General features: G+C 36.5%; 1 protein-coding gene across 7 annotated transcripts in view; it reads right to left on the minus strand.

The window, feature by feature from the left end:
- Positions 1 to 17,390, minus strand: part of CPEB2 (cytoplasmic polyadenylation element binding protein 2) — a 54,304-nt gene that overhangs the window by 2,964 nt on the left and 33,950 nt on the right. For 6 of the 7 annotated variants that reach the window (XM_064653215.1, XM_064653210.1, XM_064653208.1 and 3 more), the window contains 6 exons: positions 16,646 to 16,816; positions 15,025 to 15,114; positions 7,976 to 8,094; positions 7,558 to 7,672; positions 5,560 to 5,741; positions 1 to 1,012 (listed from right to left, as the gene is read on the minus strand). The exon at positions 1 to 1,012 is cut by the window's left edge and continues 2,964 nt beyond it. In XM_064653215.1, the coding sequence (XP_064509285.1) occupies positions 785 to 1,012; positions 5,560 to 5,741; positions 7,558 to 7,672; positions 7,976 to 8,094; positions 15,025 to 15,114; positions 16,646 to 16,816 (905 nt within the window). In that variant the 3' untranslated portion in view covers positions 1 to 784. The remainder of the gene's footprint in view (positions 1,013 to 5,559; positions 5,742 to 7,557; positions 7,673 to 7,975; positions 8,095 to 15,024; positions 15,115 to 16,645; positions 16,817 to 17,390) is intronic. The other variant, XM_064653209.1, reaches the window with a different exon arrangement.

The following is a 17,390-nucleotide window of genomic DNA, read 5'->3' on the forward strand; positions in this document are numbered from 1 at the left end:
GTTAATTAATAGTACTAGTGCATGCATATGGTGTATACAGGTAAGTAAACATGCAATTTTTTCACATTCTAAAACTATGGCAGTTTAGGCCATATTGTGCTGCCTGCATTTAATTTGTAATGCAGTGTGTCTTAAACGTTTCAATCCCGTATTAATAGGTGGCATTACACATAACACCTATATAGCAGCAAAGCTAATACAGCTTGTGATTAAAAATGTTTAAAAATAGCTAATAAATCAGATTATCTTGAGGTATTATTTCTTGCAAGTCAAAATGGAGAGCAAAAAATCAACCCTAATTTTTAGTTTATGTATACACTGAAAATAGCAACAACAATAAAAATAAGCTTTTTGTAGCAGACATATTCCATCTTCACTATTTTGCTACCTTTGGTAAATTACTGGGGCAGATCTTGAAGTTAAAAACCCATGTTTAGAAATAAGTGCACGCTTCACCCACTAAATATAGCAGCAGACTGTGTGCCCCTACGCAAAAACATTCTCATATCTAGTTTTAACTTTACATATAAAAATAACTTGGAGAAAATACAAAAAAACATTTTATTTTAACATGAAAATATCACAAAAATTAGTAAGCCTGAGATGTAGGGTTTTGGTGAAAAACAAGAGGCTTGTAGTGTTTTGGCTGCTGATAAAGATGCATGTATTGATAGCTGGGGTGAAAAGCAGAAGAATGCACTTATTTCTTCTGCATGTCAGTATCTTCAAACACAGTAAGCCACATGCACCCTTCTCTCCTTATGTAGATGCTGGTTCACCATGTTTAATTCCAGCGGAAGTGGATCTGACGTGGGCGGTCAGCCCCCTCCTTTACCAATGGCTTATGGAATTCACGTCCTGCACGAGAGTGGATATTTGCCCAACAAAACTCACAGTAATACTGCAGGCAAGTGACATTGGCACAAAAGAAAGGAGCAAACTTCCCACCGCACCGCGCACCCTGGCACTCGTCACACATCTGGTCATCCAACACGTATGGCTTTACCTCCACCTGTTGGAGTGAAACAGGAACAATTCCAGTTAATAACTGGATCTACTTCAAGTTGTATGAGGCCATTCATCTTTCTCTGGTTTAAAAAAACCCCAAAACCCAAACCAGAAATCTGAAATCAGTCATATTAAAGCCTTAATCTAACTAATCAGTTATTACTCATTATCATTTATTAGCTACAGATTAACTGTACTGCAGAACACTTCAATGCAGATCTTTAGAAGTACACTGCATATGTAATAAATAGCTACTTCAGAAACATCCTTTAGTTTATTTTGGGAGAGTGTTCTTTGCAAATGATAATATCAAAGTATGTGTAGAAAAAAACCCAAACCAGCTAAAAGGTCTCCCAACTAATCTCATCAGCTCCCAAGTGCACCTCAACAAAACATCGAATTCTATACTGTTTAGCAAAAAAATAACTGAACATATGAGACTGTAGCCCTGTAATGTAGAATCTTTTAAAAAAAAAAGCCTCTGCATGTACTACTTCTGTGTGCAAATTAAAAGTATTTCCTTCGTGCTGTAATACAGATCTTATAGCAGTGCTGTTCTCTGTAAATTCACTCCCTATTTTTAATATATGGTCAGATTTTGACCTACCAATCTGTTATTTTCCCTTTTTGTGGTTTTGAGACGTACAGAAATTTGTATTCAATGTATTTCTGAAAATATTTGTTAAAAGACCACTTTCCAAGTCTACAGACTGCTACAAACACCTGTCTTACACAGCTTCTCTCTCCCAAACTCATCTGACTGCCAGAGTGGAAAAGTGGCAGGAGTCCAGAGGTAAATTTGCGTTTTGACTTTGCGTAACTGAGCTGCTACAGGCTGCGATCAGACAGGAAGAAGAACTTCATAATAAAACACAAAATTAGTTGACTCCATCATTAAGGAATGTATTGTCTTCCATATTTTCCTCACTGATGCAAGGGATTTTTTTTGTAGATACTGATACCTAAGAAGAACACTACATTTAGACATCGACTGCGTGTTTGAAATATTAAGAACTTTTAAATGCTACTTTTTTTCATTTTATCTCCAGAGAAAAAATTTACACATACAACTACCCACCCTGAAGTCTGACAGCCAAATAGTCTTCAGAAGTAGAGGCCATATTAGAAATGTCAAACAGAGTATGCTTCTTCCAGTAATCTATATTCAGTATGAGATCTACTTCTTATTTCACTAAAACGACCTGCCTTATCACAAATTACACTCAAACTTTCCTATAAACAGGTACCTTATGCAGTAACTGTGTTCGTGGTTCAGAATTACTGAAAACATGAAGCAGCATATATTTCAAGCTTCAGTGCACTAATGCACCAAGATTGGTACGAAGATGATTTAGAATATATTAGAGAAACACTTTGGGGAATGAAGTATTACATGAAGTGGATGCAGACTGCTGGCATATGAAAGTTAACAAAATTTTAAGGAATTGCGTGGAGTTGAAACTCCAAACGAGTTTCAAAGAAATATTTGGAGCTGAGCTTTCATATATGATAAAACAGGATGAGGAGCACTTTACTGAAGAAAAACATCTGTTAGAGAAACTAAATATATCTACACATCAAAAGGAGTGGAGAGAACTTAGGTAAGGAAGAAGTTAAGATCACAGACCATGTCTGTCAAGTGACTGTGACACTAAGATTTCCAATTAAGGTAGGAAAAGGTATGTGCAAAAAAAAAAAGCTAAAAATTCTTTGAACTGAAGTTCAGAAGGATAAACAGGTGAACCACAAAATTTAGCAGTGAAAAAAGACTTTTACAGAGATAAAACTGGCTATGAAAACAATGTGGAAGGACAGCAGACCTACCAAAACTGGATATAACTGGTACAGAAAGGCTATGCTGAGGTAAAGGGTAGAAGAGCCTGCCTTCTAGGACTTCAGTGAAATATATACTGACTGTATTACCTTCCTGGCCAGCATACATAAACAACTTGCAGGAAGGGAGTACCCAAAGTAGGACTATCTTCTTCATTTACAAAATCAGTCTTAAAGATTTATATAAACTATTTGCTCATCTCTAAATCAGCAGCAATACTGATTTCAGAATATTTTCAGAGCCTGAAAAGACATTAGTGTAAAAACTCCATGGAGGAAAAACCTATTTCTGAAAAAAGCTTTTTTCACACTTTCAGAAACAGCTGAGATTCAAAGTGTTCCCTAAAAAGAAGCTCTTCTCTATCGCTCCTCAGTAACACAAATAACTTCGTGGTAATTAATATATATAATTATATAAATAAGGTCTGACTGTATGATTTAGTTATATGATTAAAAAACAAAGACTAAAACCCCTCTTAAATAAAAAAAGAAGTTAAGAAACCCTCCCCATCATGGTGTTTAAAGACAAATTTATTATAACTCTTAAGATTTGGCACTGCTGTATTTTGCAATACCCCTCAAAAGTAGCACACAAGTTTAAACTAAGAAAAAACGAGAACACTAACAAAAATGCAGAAATTCAAGATTTAAAAGAACACTTGGGTCAAAAAATTAATTTTCAAGTATAAGAAAAGAACTAAAGAAAGAAAATAAATTACATCAGAAAAAGAAACTGTGCGAATTCAGATGTTTAAAGAGAAAGCCTAGATATTCCTTACTTCTCCCCCCAATCTCTCCAGCCCATGAACAGCTATCTACAGATGCTAACTATACTTGGTGTTTTCTGATTTGTAGGTGTTTTGTTTGTTTCTTTGGGGGGGTTGGTTTTTTTGTAATAGTGATTGAAGAAATGATCTGAGTACTGTTTTTATAAATTAAGCCTCAATGGATATAAGTCAAATGCTGCATTTTTCATATCTAGTATTTGGGGTATATCTGTGGTTTTTTTTTCCTCCACTCCAGGCTCCAAGAGGCCTGCAGTCCATCTCTCCCTAAAAAATTGCAACGTTATATCACAGATTAACAAGCTACATCCCTTTCTCTGCAAACAGCAAGCACTGCCATTTCAGATGCTTCCTCAGCATCCCAAGAGCCCTTAAGATCTCTGCTGACCTATCATAAGAAACCCAAAACAACAAAAACACATACGTGGAAGTGCAGCCTTCAGAGTCAGGTTCATGCCTTCCTTTCTCCTACAAGATGGCACTGCCAGTCTACCATATACTTCTCTACCACAAAGGACACTCCCATGGGAAGAGGAAAACCAAGATAACAGTGTCCCCTAGTTTACACATTTCAAGTCCATGCCTCCCACATTTGGGGGTGAACTAGTCTGGATGGGACCCAACTGTCCGCATCTCAGTTTTAAAATCAGGTGACTTCATGGCCAAATGCCCTTTAGAGAGTTCCTGAAACACACTAAAAAATACCCAATTCTGAAGCTAAATGACCCAATTAGCATTGTTTAGAAGGAGTTCTGGATTCTAGTCCTTACTCCCATTTTTTCCAAATACTCAAATGCAAGATGAGTAACAGTTTTATTTCCCGTCACACAGACAGAGTATAAAGGCCATTTTTTCCTCTTACATAACTATCCAAAAGGTAAAGCTATTAGTCAATGTCAGCTGCAAGTCACAAGGACAGCAATTCCACAACCAAAATACAGCCATCACATCTTAACATGAAGCCTACTTCACTACCCACATCCAGACCCACTCATCCTTCCTCTGGGAAGGAGCATGTTTGGAGACTTCGGCTCACAAGGCAAGCAATATTTGAAACACACATGTAAAAGCTGTATTATTCTGCCTATTTGAAAGGAAAGAAGCACGTGCTGCATCCCTAGAGCAGAATTCAGTTAACTGCACTACTTTCTTTTTCCCATGTCTTTGATCTGTAGAGGAGACTGGACCTTGAACTACTTTACTTACTCAATCCTTCCTCCTTTAAGACCTTATTTTTTTTAAGAACACCTATTAATGCCAGACTACCTTTGCAGTTCTTGACATCAAAACTAGTGACCCTTAAAATTGACATAATTTAGATGCCAATTTTCTTTGATACTCTTATAGTTTTAATTAGGAGTAGTAAAGATTACTAGTCTTCTTAACGTTAAGTCAGTTTTGCTTTAGCTAGCAATAAGCAAACAGAAATGTGCATTGGTAAATACTAAGAAGACTCTCAGAAACAATAAGGCATTTTGTATTTTAGGTGTTGAGCTTTATCAACTTTCTGAGCACTGACAATTATGGCTGCAATTAAAGGAAGCTGCAAATATAAAGCTAATTTTAAGCCAATGAATACTAGAGTTTCCTATGAATGACAGACAAATTATCACAGTATTTGGTTTCATTAGAACAAGGGAGAGAAGGACTTTCAAGCCCTTTGCCCATACACAGCAAAACCAGGAACTCCAGAATGGGAAGAACATATGGTCCAACACATGTCAAAGAACAAGGTGCTGCTCTGTGGAAAGCACGTTGTTCGTTTGGGGCATTCACAGCATACTCTTGAAAGTAGTGGAGTTACATGAATGTTACAAGAGATGTAGGAAGATGGCACGAAAGCCAATCAAATGCAGTGTTACCACACTCTGAGAAATTTCTTTATAGGTCATTAGTCTTTTTTTTTTTTTTTTTTAATTTTTGAGTAACTTACTCGTTTATCAATATCGCCATGCTGAAGTTGAACAAACCGAGCACTGATGGCAGCAATGTAACTCTGCTGATTGGAAAAAGCAACACGTCCAGCACCTTTTGGGTATTTCAGCTCAGGGTCAGTATCAATTCCTGCGTAACAAACTCCACCATAGAGACGGTCCATGATCATGGCCAATTCCACTATTAAGAAATGGAAGAGTGTTCATTTAAACTGTTCTTACAGTACAAACTTAATATGCTCATGTTTAAAAATACCAGAAAAGTTAATTTTAATTATTAATTTTGCAATAGCAAGTGTAACAGTGATAATAACATAGAAAGTATTAAATAAGCTATTAAATATTCAGCAGACAGATCTTTCACGCTGTGGGTACATACATCCAAGGAACAATGGAACTGTAAGTCCTTGACAACCTGGAACTGGAATTCCAGGGCAGTTTTCTTCAGGGGATTACAGCAAAAGATTTTTTAGGCAGGCAGAGAATATAAATTGTATAAAATAGATCCACATGCCACCGATTCCCTGGTACATGTTCTCTGGCTGTCCTAATGCTCTATATCCTACTTGAATTTAAAGATGTAGTTAGTGTCTTTTCACCAGCCAACAGGGTTTGATTATCTCTACAGTGCTACACTTACCACACATACAGAAGTTCAGAGAAACAAAACATTTAAATTTATAATCTGATTGCCAGATTATACTGAAATCAGTTCTGCAATTCATTCAGGTGGAAAATACTGTTTTTTCAGAATTAGTATCCTCTGTATTAAAGGTGTCAGAAGTTACTGATGTTCAATATTTGAAGAGTCTCCTAAAGTTTTACTGCTTTAGTGAATTCATTATTCCTATTTCACAATGCCATAAAAGTTTCATTTTCCCATACACAAGGCATTCGAAAGCTAAGCATAAGAATTCATCCATTAAACTTTTGACAGACATTCAGCACAGTAATCTGGAGCACTGAACTGAATTTAAAGAAAAATTAATCTGCAGTTTGAACATACTGTGTTTATGCTCATTTACAGAGTTTGTACTACAATTGAAAGTAGAGTCCTAAAGTAAAATAACAGAAAAGTTTGAGCATTGCAGGCCCAAGATAGAAAAATTTTAAGATCCTTTATATACCAAATTTGCACTATTGCTTCTTGGTTTTCCTACATCTTCCATCTAAAAGCTCATCTTTCTCTACAAATAAAATACATTACGAACTACGAAAGACTAATGAAATCCAGGAGTCATTCTAATAAAAAATGGGATTTGAACCACTGTGTGTTATGCTTCTACTTCCAACATTCACTGCAACCTACTTACTAGAAAGCCACCTAAAACACTGTAAAAGGCTACTGCAACCAATCTAAAAATACAGACTGTCCAGGTTGTAGATCAACCATTCCACTGCTACAGAAACATTTATTTTTTCCTTCACATCTCTGTCAAGAGTCTAGAAAGAGCCCTGCAATTTCATACGGTGTTGTGCCACACAGATTGTGTAAGCTCTCTGAATTTCTTCCCTTTTTCCTCTACTCCTACTCGTTCAAGTACTCCATCACCTGTGGTTTTGAGTGCACTAAGAGTAACTGCAACCTGACAGCAGTAAAAGAGTAGCTAATGCACAATGACAAGCAGGTACAAATACAGCTCCAAACAGTCATGGAGCAGGGCAGAGATGTTTCTGTAGCATTATTTTACAAACAAACTCTTTATGTCTTTTGTGACATACTTTACACTACAGTTTTGCTAATATGATGAAAATTTTTTCTACAGCTTTAGACAGGTAACAGTTTCCAGTAAATCTCAATGATGAACTGTGATTTATGGCCAAAGCCAGACGAAAACAGTTAGTAGCGAAATGTAAGAATACACAAATATTGTAGTGCAGTTATAATGTCATGACAGTGTTCTATATGTATATATCTACCCATACATAAAACATGCACGGGTCAAATTATTTCCAATGATTTCCTACTTTTAAAAATTGCCACAGATTATACTCACCGGCTCTCAGTGGTCTAGGGACTCCTCCAACAAAAATTGTTTTTCGAGGATCAAGTGGCTGTGAACCATCCATCACGAAGTCACTATCACTTAGATTCCAGGGACGGATCTGAACCTATTAAATTGAGAAAGAAAACAGTATCCTACTTTAAATTTCACTGCAACATGGATTTATGTTCGTCAGCCTATGTAACTGTCAAACAGTCATAACCTCATTAGTTTAGCATGTCTAGGTGCTCTGTTTTAATCTCATTAATTCAAAACACTACAACTTTAAAATAATCCACATGTTCCAGATGTTGAGCTCTGCCAACAGTAGTTTACTTTTGATTATTTTCCTCGTCATGATTTCCAGTGCAGCTTTAGACAGATGGCAGCTATAGCCTGCAGGCCATCCTCTCACTGGCCATGCACTCACTGGCTTGTCCTTGATAGTAGGGCTGGAAACACACAGATAGAGCTTTCCGTCTTCTTCAATGCAGGCGTCAATCAGGGCCTGAACTGAACTCTCTTCTTGGAACAGGAGGAATGCATAACCTGGAAAAAAAGCCAAACCAACTGATATATTTTATCTTTATTTTACATAATCATCTTTGCCAGTGACTTTTCCATACAAAAGTAAAATAAAGTCAAAACAAGTCTTCCTTATCAGTCATCTTAACTATGTACTACCTTGCCATAATTAAACAGAACTTCTACCTGTAAAAAATTGTCAGAAGAGACTAATAACCAAATCAAAGCAAATATGTCTGCTCTATCATGTACTGAAGTCTAGGCCGAACATATTCATTGGCTGCAATGAACATTATACAATGAAAATCCGACTTGGCACAAAGGACTAATCTCTATTCTAGAGATTAGATCAAAGTACTTTATTACATAAGTGACCCAGCAAGCCTTCCAAACACTACAAAAATAGGCATTAAAATGCTTATTTAATGCTACAGTAAAAACAAACTGTCAGACACGCAAAGAACCTCACGTTAGAATACTTTAACATTACAGTATGATATATACTAAATCTGTTACTTTACAAATACCCAATAGCACAATTAGAGTTGTATTCTAAACCAAACTTTTAAAGGACCATAAATCACATTTCCTTCTCAGATTGCTACCAAGTATGGAATTTTCACACAAGGTTATGTTTTACTACTTGGATGGCAAAATAAACACTGAAGCAACCGGGCTTGGGAAAACAGAACAGGGGTACATTTAGCAAGCCTTATGGAAATGATGCTCTATTTCTGAGAGAAGGTAGTTAACCACCAGCCATTTCTTACTGCAACCAGACACTACAGGTCACCAAGGTAAAAATGGCTGGGCGCATATCTTGGAGACCACTAATGAATCAATGCCTTACCAATGTGAGATTTGAGAAACAAATGCACAGTTGATTTTAAATGTATGGGGAAAAAAGTAGGATTTAACGAAAAAGCTGTAAGGCCTATTCTGGTCTTTCTAATAACTTGTAGCTCATTCTTTACCCCTCATAACAGTCCCATCTGAGCTACCTACAAGGGACACATTACAGGGTTTTATGTATTCTATATTTTTATGTAAATCTTATTTAGTTTCTTAAAAAACATGTCAGGGAAAATCTGGGCTTGGGCTGAAGCATTTCCTAGTAAAATCTATTCTTCATTTCGTAGCAATTTTTTTAGTGACAACCTCTTTAGCTTAAGCTTAATTAGTAATTATTTAGATTCAAAATCCATTTAATGAGGATATCTTTCGCTACATATCTTAAAATTTTAAATCCACATATTAACCCTGCAAAACTCATTCACTGAATGAGGGCATGTGCAGACTGGCATGGGTGAGATCAGACCCATGTAACTGTCTTTACTTGGGCGGAAGGCAGGCACACACATTCCTGTTTGAATGCAGAGCTCAGTAGAAGAACGATGGGAGTGCAAAAACTGGATTAATCAAAGCGAGTGTTAATTGAACATGGTACTGACTAAGGGATCAGACATACAAAGTAAGATTTTGCTAGATGCTGGTTTTCCATCAGTTCTTATCCTAAAGCAAATCAAGGGCCTGGATCAATAGGCCAAGGCCAATGGTATGAAGTTCAAAAAGGCCAAGTACTGGCTCCTTTACTTGGGTCACAACAACCCCAGGCAGCACTACAGGCTGGGTAGAAGAGTGGCTGGAAAGCTGCCCAGCGGAAAAGGACCTGGGGGTGCTGTTTGGCAGCCAGCTAAACATGAGCTAGCAGTGTGCCCAGGGGGCCAAGAAGGCCAGTGGCATCCTGGCTTGTATCAGAAACGATGCTGCCAGAAGAACCGGGGCAGTGATTGTCCCTCTGTACTTGACAAGGAGGCCAAACCTCAAGTCCTGTGTCCAGTTCTGGGCCCCTCACTACAAGGAGGACATTGAGGTGCTGGAGTGAGTCCAAAGAAGGGCAACGGAGCTGGTGAAGGGTCTGGAGCACAAGTCTGATGAGGAGTAGTTGAGGGAGCTGGGGGTGTTTAGCCTGGAGAAATGGAGGCTTGGGGAGGACCTTATTGCTCTACAACTACCTGAAAGGAGACTGTAGTCAGGGGGTAGAATCATCTTTTCTCCCAGGTAACAAATGGTAAGACAAGAGGAAACACCCTCAAGTTGTGCCAGGGGAGGTTTAGATTGGGCATTAGGAAAAATTTCTTCACTGGATGGACAAGCACTAGAATCACTGTCCCTGGAAGTGTTCAAAATACAGGTAATTTGGTGTTTAGGGTTAGTGGTGGACCTGGCAGTGTTATGTTAATGGCTGGACTTGATGATCTTAGGGGCCTTTTCCAACCTTAATGATTCTATTGCCATATACAGAGAGAGACAATCCCTCCCAAAGAACCCTAGACTTGCACAGTCTGCATACAACCTACTCTCCATCACTTGACTGATTATAAATTAGCCATTGACTTCTCTGAAGAACACTGGTTACGCAGGACACCACCCTACATACATTAGCTAGAAAGTGCCTGCAAAGGGAAATTACACTCTTCCATATTTCATTTAGAAATCATAAATTAGGGCTATTCTCGTTACTATGGCTACCACATGCCAACAACTGCATGTCACAAACATTATTCTTATCCATTTCTGTTTCTCAATATTTTTTTTAATTGGAATTTTTTTCACCTCAACATCCATAACCCATGAAGTATCGGGGATGTTTAACATCTAAAAAGCCAGAATAGCAGTAAAAGCCACATGTGATTAAAAAGGTACCTAACTACTCTTTTTGTGAACTACAACTACCATGTGTGATAGAAAGTACGTGTCACGCTGAAACATGCTGGGGAGGTAGCATGAAGAGTATGAGGTGTTCTACTGTACTACAAAACACTTTAACTCCCTAGTTTTTGTTTTTTTGGGGTAACACAGTCATTTAACTTGAACAGCTTCACACCCAATAGCCATTTAAGCATGTTTACAATGGAAAAGCAAAACTACTCTAATAGGTTTTTCAAAGGATTCTACTTCATACCTTTGGGTGATATGTACATTTCAGGTATTACAGACCAAGAAACAAAGACTGTATGTTCTGTCCATATTTCACAAGGTGAAAAGTATTAAATGAAACAGTTTTATAAAAATTTGTTGTTCATGTGCATCTCTATCAGAATTTATGTCTCCTGTGGAGTTGAGGTCTAGGTAACCCTGTTAGTGTTTATCACTTGACTACATTCCTCTGCATAACACTGAAACTATTACTAATACTCCTATTTTCAAAGGCAATCAGTGTAGGTAACTTTGGTAATATACTCATCCTTAGAAAATTACCTTAAATAATAAATAAATCTTTCTGAAGATAACTAGCTTTAGAGCTACGTTCCCTGATACCTAAAGATACTGCAGTGGTTATAGTCATGAGCTGACATTTCTTTTAATAAAACAAGACCAAGAAATTATGTATTTTTTTAACGTATTTGGTCCATCAGGTAAGTTTGAAGAGTCCTAGTTGTACTACCAAATCAGCCCATTTCTTTTTTTCTTGTATTTATTATATAAAGAACAAATCAAAAGCAAAGCATTCTAGACTAGATTCACATTATTTTCTGAGAAAGGATGAAAATTTCTTTATTTCACAGTAATATGGAAATTTACCAAAAGGAGAAAGGACACTTCTGCTATGCACACTCTGTAGAAATCAGAGACCAGCTCTAAGTTCTATCAACCTCCAGCTAACTCCTGTCACTAGTGGCTTAGAGGGGATGTTGAGAAAATCAGTGCAAGCCAGCATGGTGCTGCCCATGTCAGTCATTATAGCAGTGTTTTGTTCTGAGGTTGGTTCCTCTACTGTTCTGACAGGCTCTTCCCAGAGAAGACTAAATGGCAATTCTTGCCTAGAGAATGCTGCATCTTAGCTTAAATCAGAAAAAAATCAGTGTAAAATGCAGGTTAATACAGACAATGGATCGACATGACAATGGGAATAGTTCAAATTTGTGAAGGACACATCTCACCTATTCCTCCTTAAAGAGGTCCCATCACCACATTAATTAAATCTTTAAAACAAATCTTTTATTTTTCCATTTAGTCACCTTTGATGGAGAATTAACTCTAAAATACACTATAAGTGAAAAAACGTGGTGCTGCGTCACATTTATAATACCTGTGTAGTTAGTCAGTCTGGGTAAACGAATGAAGCTCGATGTGCTTATGTTACAGTGACCTGAATAGCCCTCTGTACTCCACTGGCTGTACTGGCCAGATTCCCATTGATTAAAGGAAGCTTAGACACTAATCAGACATGAAGACACCTACAGTTACTTGCCTGAATCCAGAGTTTGATCCTACCCAGTCTGATCAAATTAGCTGGTAACAAGTTTAACAGAACTTGTACAGACCTGGGGTTTTGCTTCTTAAACAAGAAAAATACATTTTCAACCTGATTTTTTCAGTCAGCTCTGAATTGCAAGTTAAAAATATTGAAAAAAGCTACCACACAACTGCTGTGATACAAGGCAGCAGAAAAAAAACAATGAGAAAAGGCTGGGGACACTGTCCTGTTTAAATCAGATTATCCTCTGTTTGATACAGACTAAAATAGTACAGAGGACACAAACAACCGGACACGTTTTGAAAGGCCTTCTTTAGATTTGCATATCCTCATGGCACCATTTCTTTGAGAGCTTCATTATCACAAGGAGTCCTCAATCCAGCAAGTTACTTTGGACATGTGTATTGTTTCATAAGTAAGTGTGTTTGCCAACTACGTAATAACATGAGTTATGATAAACAGTTGCAAGTCAGAAAGGAAGGAATTCTCCATTACAGTTGGCAGATCATAGACTTTGTACTTTGAGCTCAACAGAATTTTTTTTTCAGAACAGAGTCTCCTTGTAAGATCAGTGTGAAATTTTAAAAAATCCTGTTTTCTTTGGGTCTAATTTTCTGGTGAACCAATACAAAATATAATTATTTAAGAACAAGCAGTTGGTGTTTCTCAGGAGGCAGCCTTGATGGATTAAGACACTAACTTGCATTTCTTTCAGCAAGGAAACACTTATGAACTTGGCCTTCCCTCAGGACCTTCTGTAAGCAGAGAGCCTGGAAGGAACTGCAGCCTGGAAAACTGAACAACAGTAAAAAAAATAAAATAATAAAAAAATCAAACAGGCTGTATCTCTGCACTGCAGAGAAGACTTCTGTGAATCTGTCCAGAATGGGATAATTCTGAGATGTCTTTGGAAAGTAATACTATGGCAAATCTCTAACAAGACTGAACAAAGAAAAATACATACACTGAACTGATTAATTGTGGAGTGACAAATTAGAAAATGGAGACTGAAAACAATAAAAACTAATATAGTATGTATTTCTCAACTGGTAATTATTTTGCCTATCCTTAGCAGTTTCAGACATCTTATTAAATATATGTATACATGGTTCTTGCCTGTACACTCAAGTAGTAGTAAAGACAGACAAATTTTTAAGAAATTCTTCTACAAAATAATCATGGGTCATATGTATGGCATTGAAGAAAACAGATATATACACGATAATAGTCAGCAGTTAAATGTGCCCAGAGTATTTACAAAGAGAAAACTATACTGTATTTTAACTGTGTTAGGCTACATTACAAAAAAAAAATTGAGTAATGCAGCAAACTGAAAATTAGGCTAAAGTTTTAAGACTGAAGAACAGTAAGCACTATTAAATTTCAAATAAGTCAGTTAATCACGGGAAATCAACTTAGTGCTTAGTTTGCAAGTGTTTCCTGAATTAATTAGATCAACACACTGAAGTTCTTCCATTTTTATCCTCTGCCTTAAGAAGCTCTGCTTACAATATAGATTTATTTTAATTTTTTTCTTAAGGTGATAACTATAAATAACCCAACTATATAAAAAAGCTTTATTAAATGAGGAAGTCTAGAAATATATCCTTAAGATGTTCAGATGCTGAGACAGGACTATCTCCTTGGAAACGAATGCCAGAATCCATTCCTTTCAGGTAAGAATATATTACATCTTCCATCTTCTATATATTCATCACAGATTCTGTGAGATGCATCTTCCTTAAAGAGTTCCTTGGGAATTTCTCTTGGTAATTTATGAAGAAAAATGCACTCCATAAGATAATCAAATTTAACTTGACAGTAGTTTTGTGTGTCAGGCTAACAATCAAAAAAGTCAAAGTCTCTTTGTTTGTCTTAGAATTTCCATGTAGCATTCATAAATGCTATTCAAGTAATTTCAATTCTATTTCCCACTCTTTAGAGAACCCATTGGGGATAATAATCCTGTTTTTCCCCCAGTACAGATGCTCAGACAAATGAAGAATCAGTTTACAAAGGAACTATACCTACCCTTCTGTCACTTCCACGGAAGGAATGAATTGCTACAGTCTCTACAAAAAAATCACTAACCTTTGCATTGCTTTCATATCCAGATTAGACCTTTGCATTTATCTTATATGTAACAATACATGATTGTACACGTAGAGAGATATGCTACATAATTTAATTACTTAATCTACATAATGGTTTTTCCAACACTTTGTGACACTAAAAAGTCTAGTCTAACAGCAACACTAGAAATTGTTAAATATCAATATTTAATCATTTATCAAGAAAGACTAGTGCTTCAATAAGATTTCACATCCTAGAAGTGAAAGAAGCATAATATTTGATTATCTTGATCAGGTACCCAAATGCACTGTTCTGAATCCTGTCTTTAACTTCCTAGGAAAATTTTTATCTAAGATTTAGTCTTACAAAAATTGACCAAATTTCAGTTTTGGAAACTAGACAGAAATGCAAATACAGAGCTGTGGCACATGCAACTACTTAATGCTGATCTGATCAGGCACAATACCAAAACAACAGGTTTCTTGGTATGTAAAGGAACCATGTCTGAACCTGCAATGAAATGACAAATTAACTGTTCACAGGGACTAGAAAAAAATGAGACAGTTACCCAGAGTAAGATTTGCACTCAGTGACAGGTCAAAACCTTCCAACTCTCTTACCTTTTGGTGGAAAATAGGACTTGCTCTCTGCTTTGTGAGGCCAGTCTACTACCAAAGGCCCAAATCGTCTGAAGCTAGCAGTAATTTCATCTAAAACCAGGTACAATAGTTAAAATTAATGACATAACTCAATGAAAAAGAACTATCAAGCAAAGACATTTGTTTCTAGCAAAGGCTGACATTTCAAGGAAAAGAAAGAACAAAATTTACAACTTTCATGAACAAAAAACTTAAATAGACACATCTTCCAAAGAGTTAATATTCACATAATGTATTTCTGGTGATTTTAAGCTTATATTTGTTTGTTATTACTTAGTAACAGCAGCACTTCAGAATCATATTAGCAACTGAAGGCAGTGGTGAAAACTTGTGTGGTACTTCCCTTAATTCAGAATCTGGTTTGAATGTATTCAAATCAATTTATTGATTAGTGATTTAGTACAGTTGGAGCTTTGTAAGTAGATATTCATATACCAAGTACTACCACAATTAACACATTAGCAGTTTCCAGACTATGCATGTATCAGACACAGAAACTTAAAATTGTCTATTTAAAAGTGCTTCTAACACAAGCACGAATAGTCCTGTTATGAGATCTACTATGGCCCTTGCACAACTTTGTGATGTCTTTCTATTCTTCCTGTTATTGACTGGAAGAGCCTTGGCCACGAGGGAAAAATACCTTAAACTATATACAAAAGCAGTAACTCAAACACAAACATGCTCCATCATTTCTCTCAGTTGCATGTACCACCAGCATATAAACAGGCAGGAAAGAAAGAAAATGTATTTCCACATGTTCTTCTTTAGTATTTGTATCAGAGGCAACTGTGCTGAAGCGTATTAAAATAAATCCCTTAGTACATTGTAACAGAGCATCTCAAAAAAGATGGTCCTTCCATATCTGAAAGTTAATTAAACACAGTCAGCCTATTTGGTTTGCAAGTTATTCTAGGATTACAATGAACCTTGTAAAGAGACTTCTGTTTACATTACAAAGCTAGCATGCACTTTACATCTGTCTGTACAGGAGAATCCGAATATTAAACAGCACGATTACTACCAATCAGCACTATGATACAAAGCAATTCCAACTGCATTGCTGAACAGTCTGAGCTTCTGTGGTAACACCTTTGTGTTCAATGCATCAGAGCACTCTGCCACTTGACCTTCCTCTGCCTTAGTTTCTCTGTTTCTGAACAGGAATAATATTAACCTTTCTATACCACTGCTGAGATCTTCAGGTAGTAGTAAAATAGAATATGAAATTCATTTACAAAGGGAAGCTTTCTATGAATACAGAATAAAGCAGGCATAGAGGATGGCTAAGATGTATTTGAAAGGAGTATGCAAGATAAGCAGGAGCACAAATTCCAGGCATCACATGGAACTCCACAATCTGCAAGTGCAGAATCAGAAACAACTGAATCATCTCAAAGCCAGAAGAGATGATATTAAGCTCAACGCACCCATTAACTCTCAAAGAACATATAGCTGTAGCCTTTCACATCATAACATTATTTTGCTGAGTGGATTATTTCTACTACTTCATTCGGGTTTTTCCAGATCTCTCTTTGTCTCTCCCTCCAAACTTAGTCTGCTCAGTTTTCAGGCAGCTCACCTTCATCAATATCTGGTGGCAGACCCCCAACAAACACTTTCCGAGAAAAACGCTCAATTCGTTCTCCATTCTGATGAGCTGAATAGCAGGTAGGTGAATTTAAGACTCCAACTTGATCACTGTGACCATCATCCAGCAAACCATCATCTATTGGGAAGAGGGAAGAACGACCTTAAAAAGAAAAGATAATAATATACATTAAAATAATTTTGTGGCAGTACATCGTTATGTAATTTTAGGGAATGGGGAAATAGCAGTCTGGAAAGTCAAAATGAAAATACCAAGGTATTAGAAAAGTACATATTAGTTTTAAGAAAAATTAAGAAAATGAAAGATGTATTAAACTTCAAAAAGGAATTTCAAGATAGCAAGCTGACATCACTCTAAGTGTAATACTTCATACTACATTATATTGTAGTTACTCTGCTACATCCAGTAGGAAGATGGTAATTTGGTTTCAAATAAAGGGTCTTATGAAGAGAAAAATATTACTGCCTGCTTAAGTGAGTTTCATTAGTCTGCCTTTGGTTTAGCTTCAAGTTAAGTGGTAACTTCTTCCACCTGAATGACTACTGCATGTCTAAAAATCTTACATTTTAATTGAACAAAGAGAAATAGAAAAATCATGGGCACAGTAGCAAGTTTCAAACAGGTATGTTTCTCTTCTAAAGGTATCTGATGCTGATAACATAAGGACAGATTTAATTTCTAAGAAAATAAATAATTTTAATACATGTGCAAAATG

This window comes from Pseudopipra pipra, chromosome 4 (assembly GCF_036250125.1).
Source record: "Pseudopipra pipra isolate bDixPip1 chromosome 4, bDixPip1.hap1, whole genome shotgun sequence".
Taxonomy (NCBI): domain Eukaryota; kingdom Metazoa; phylum Chordata; class Aves; order Passeriformes; family Pipridae; genus Pseudopipra; species Pseudopipra pipra.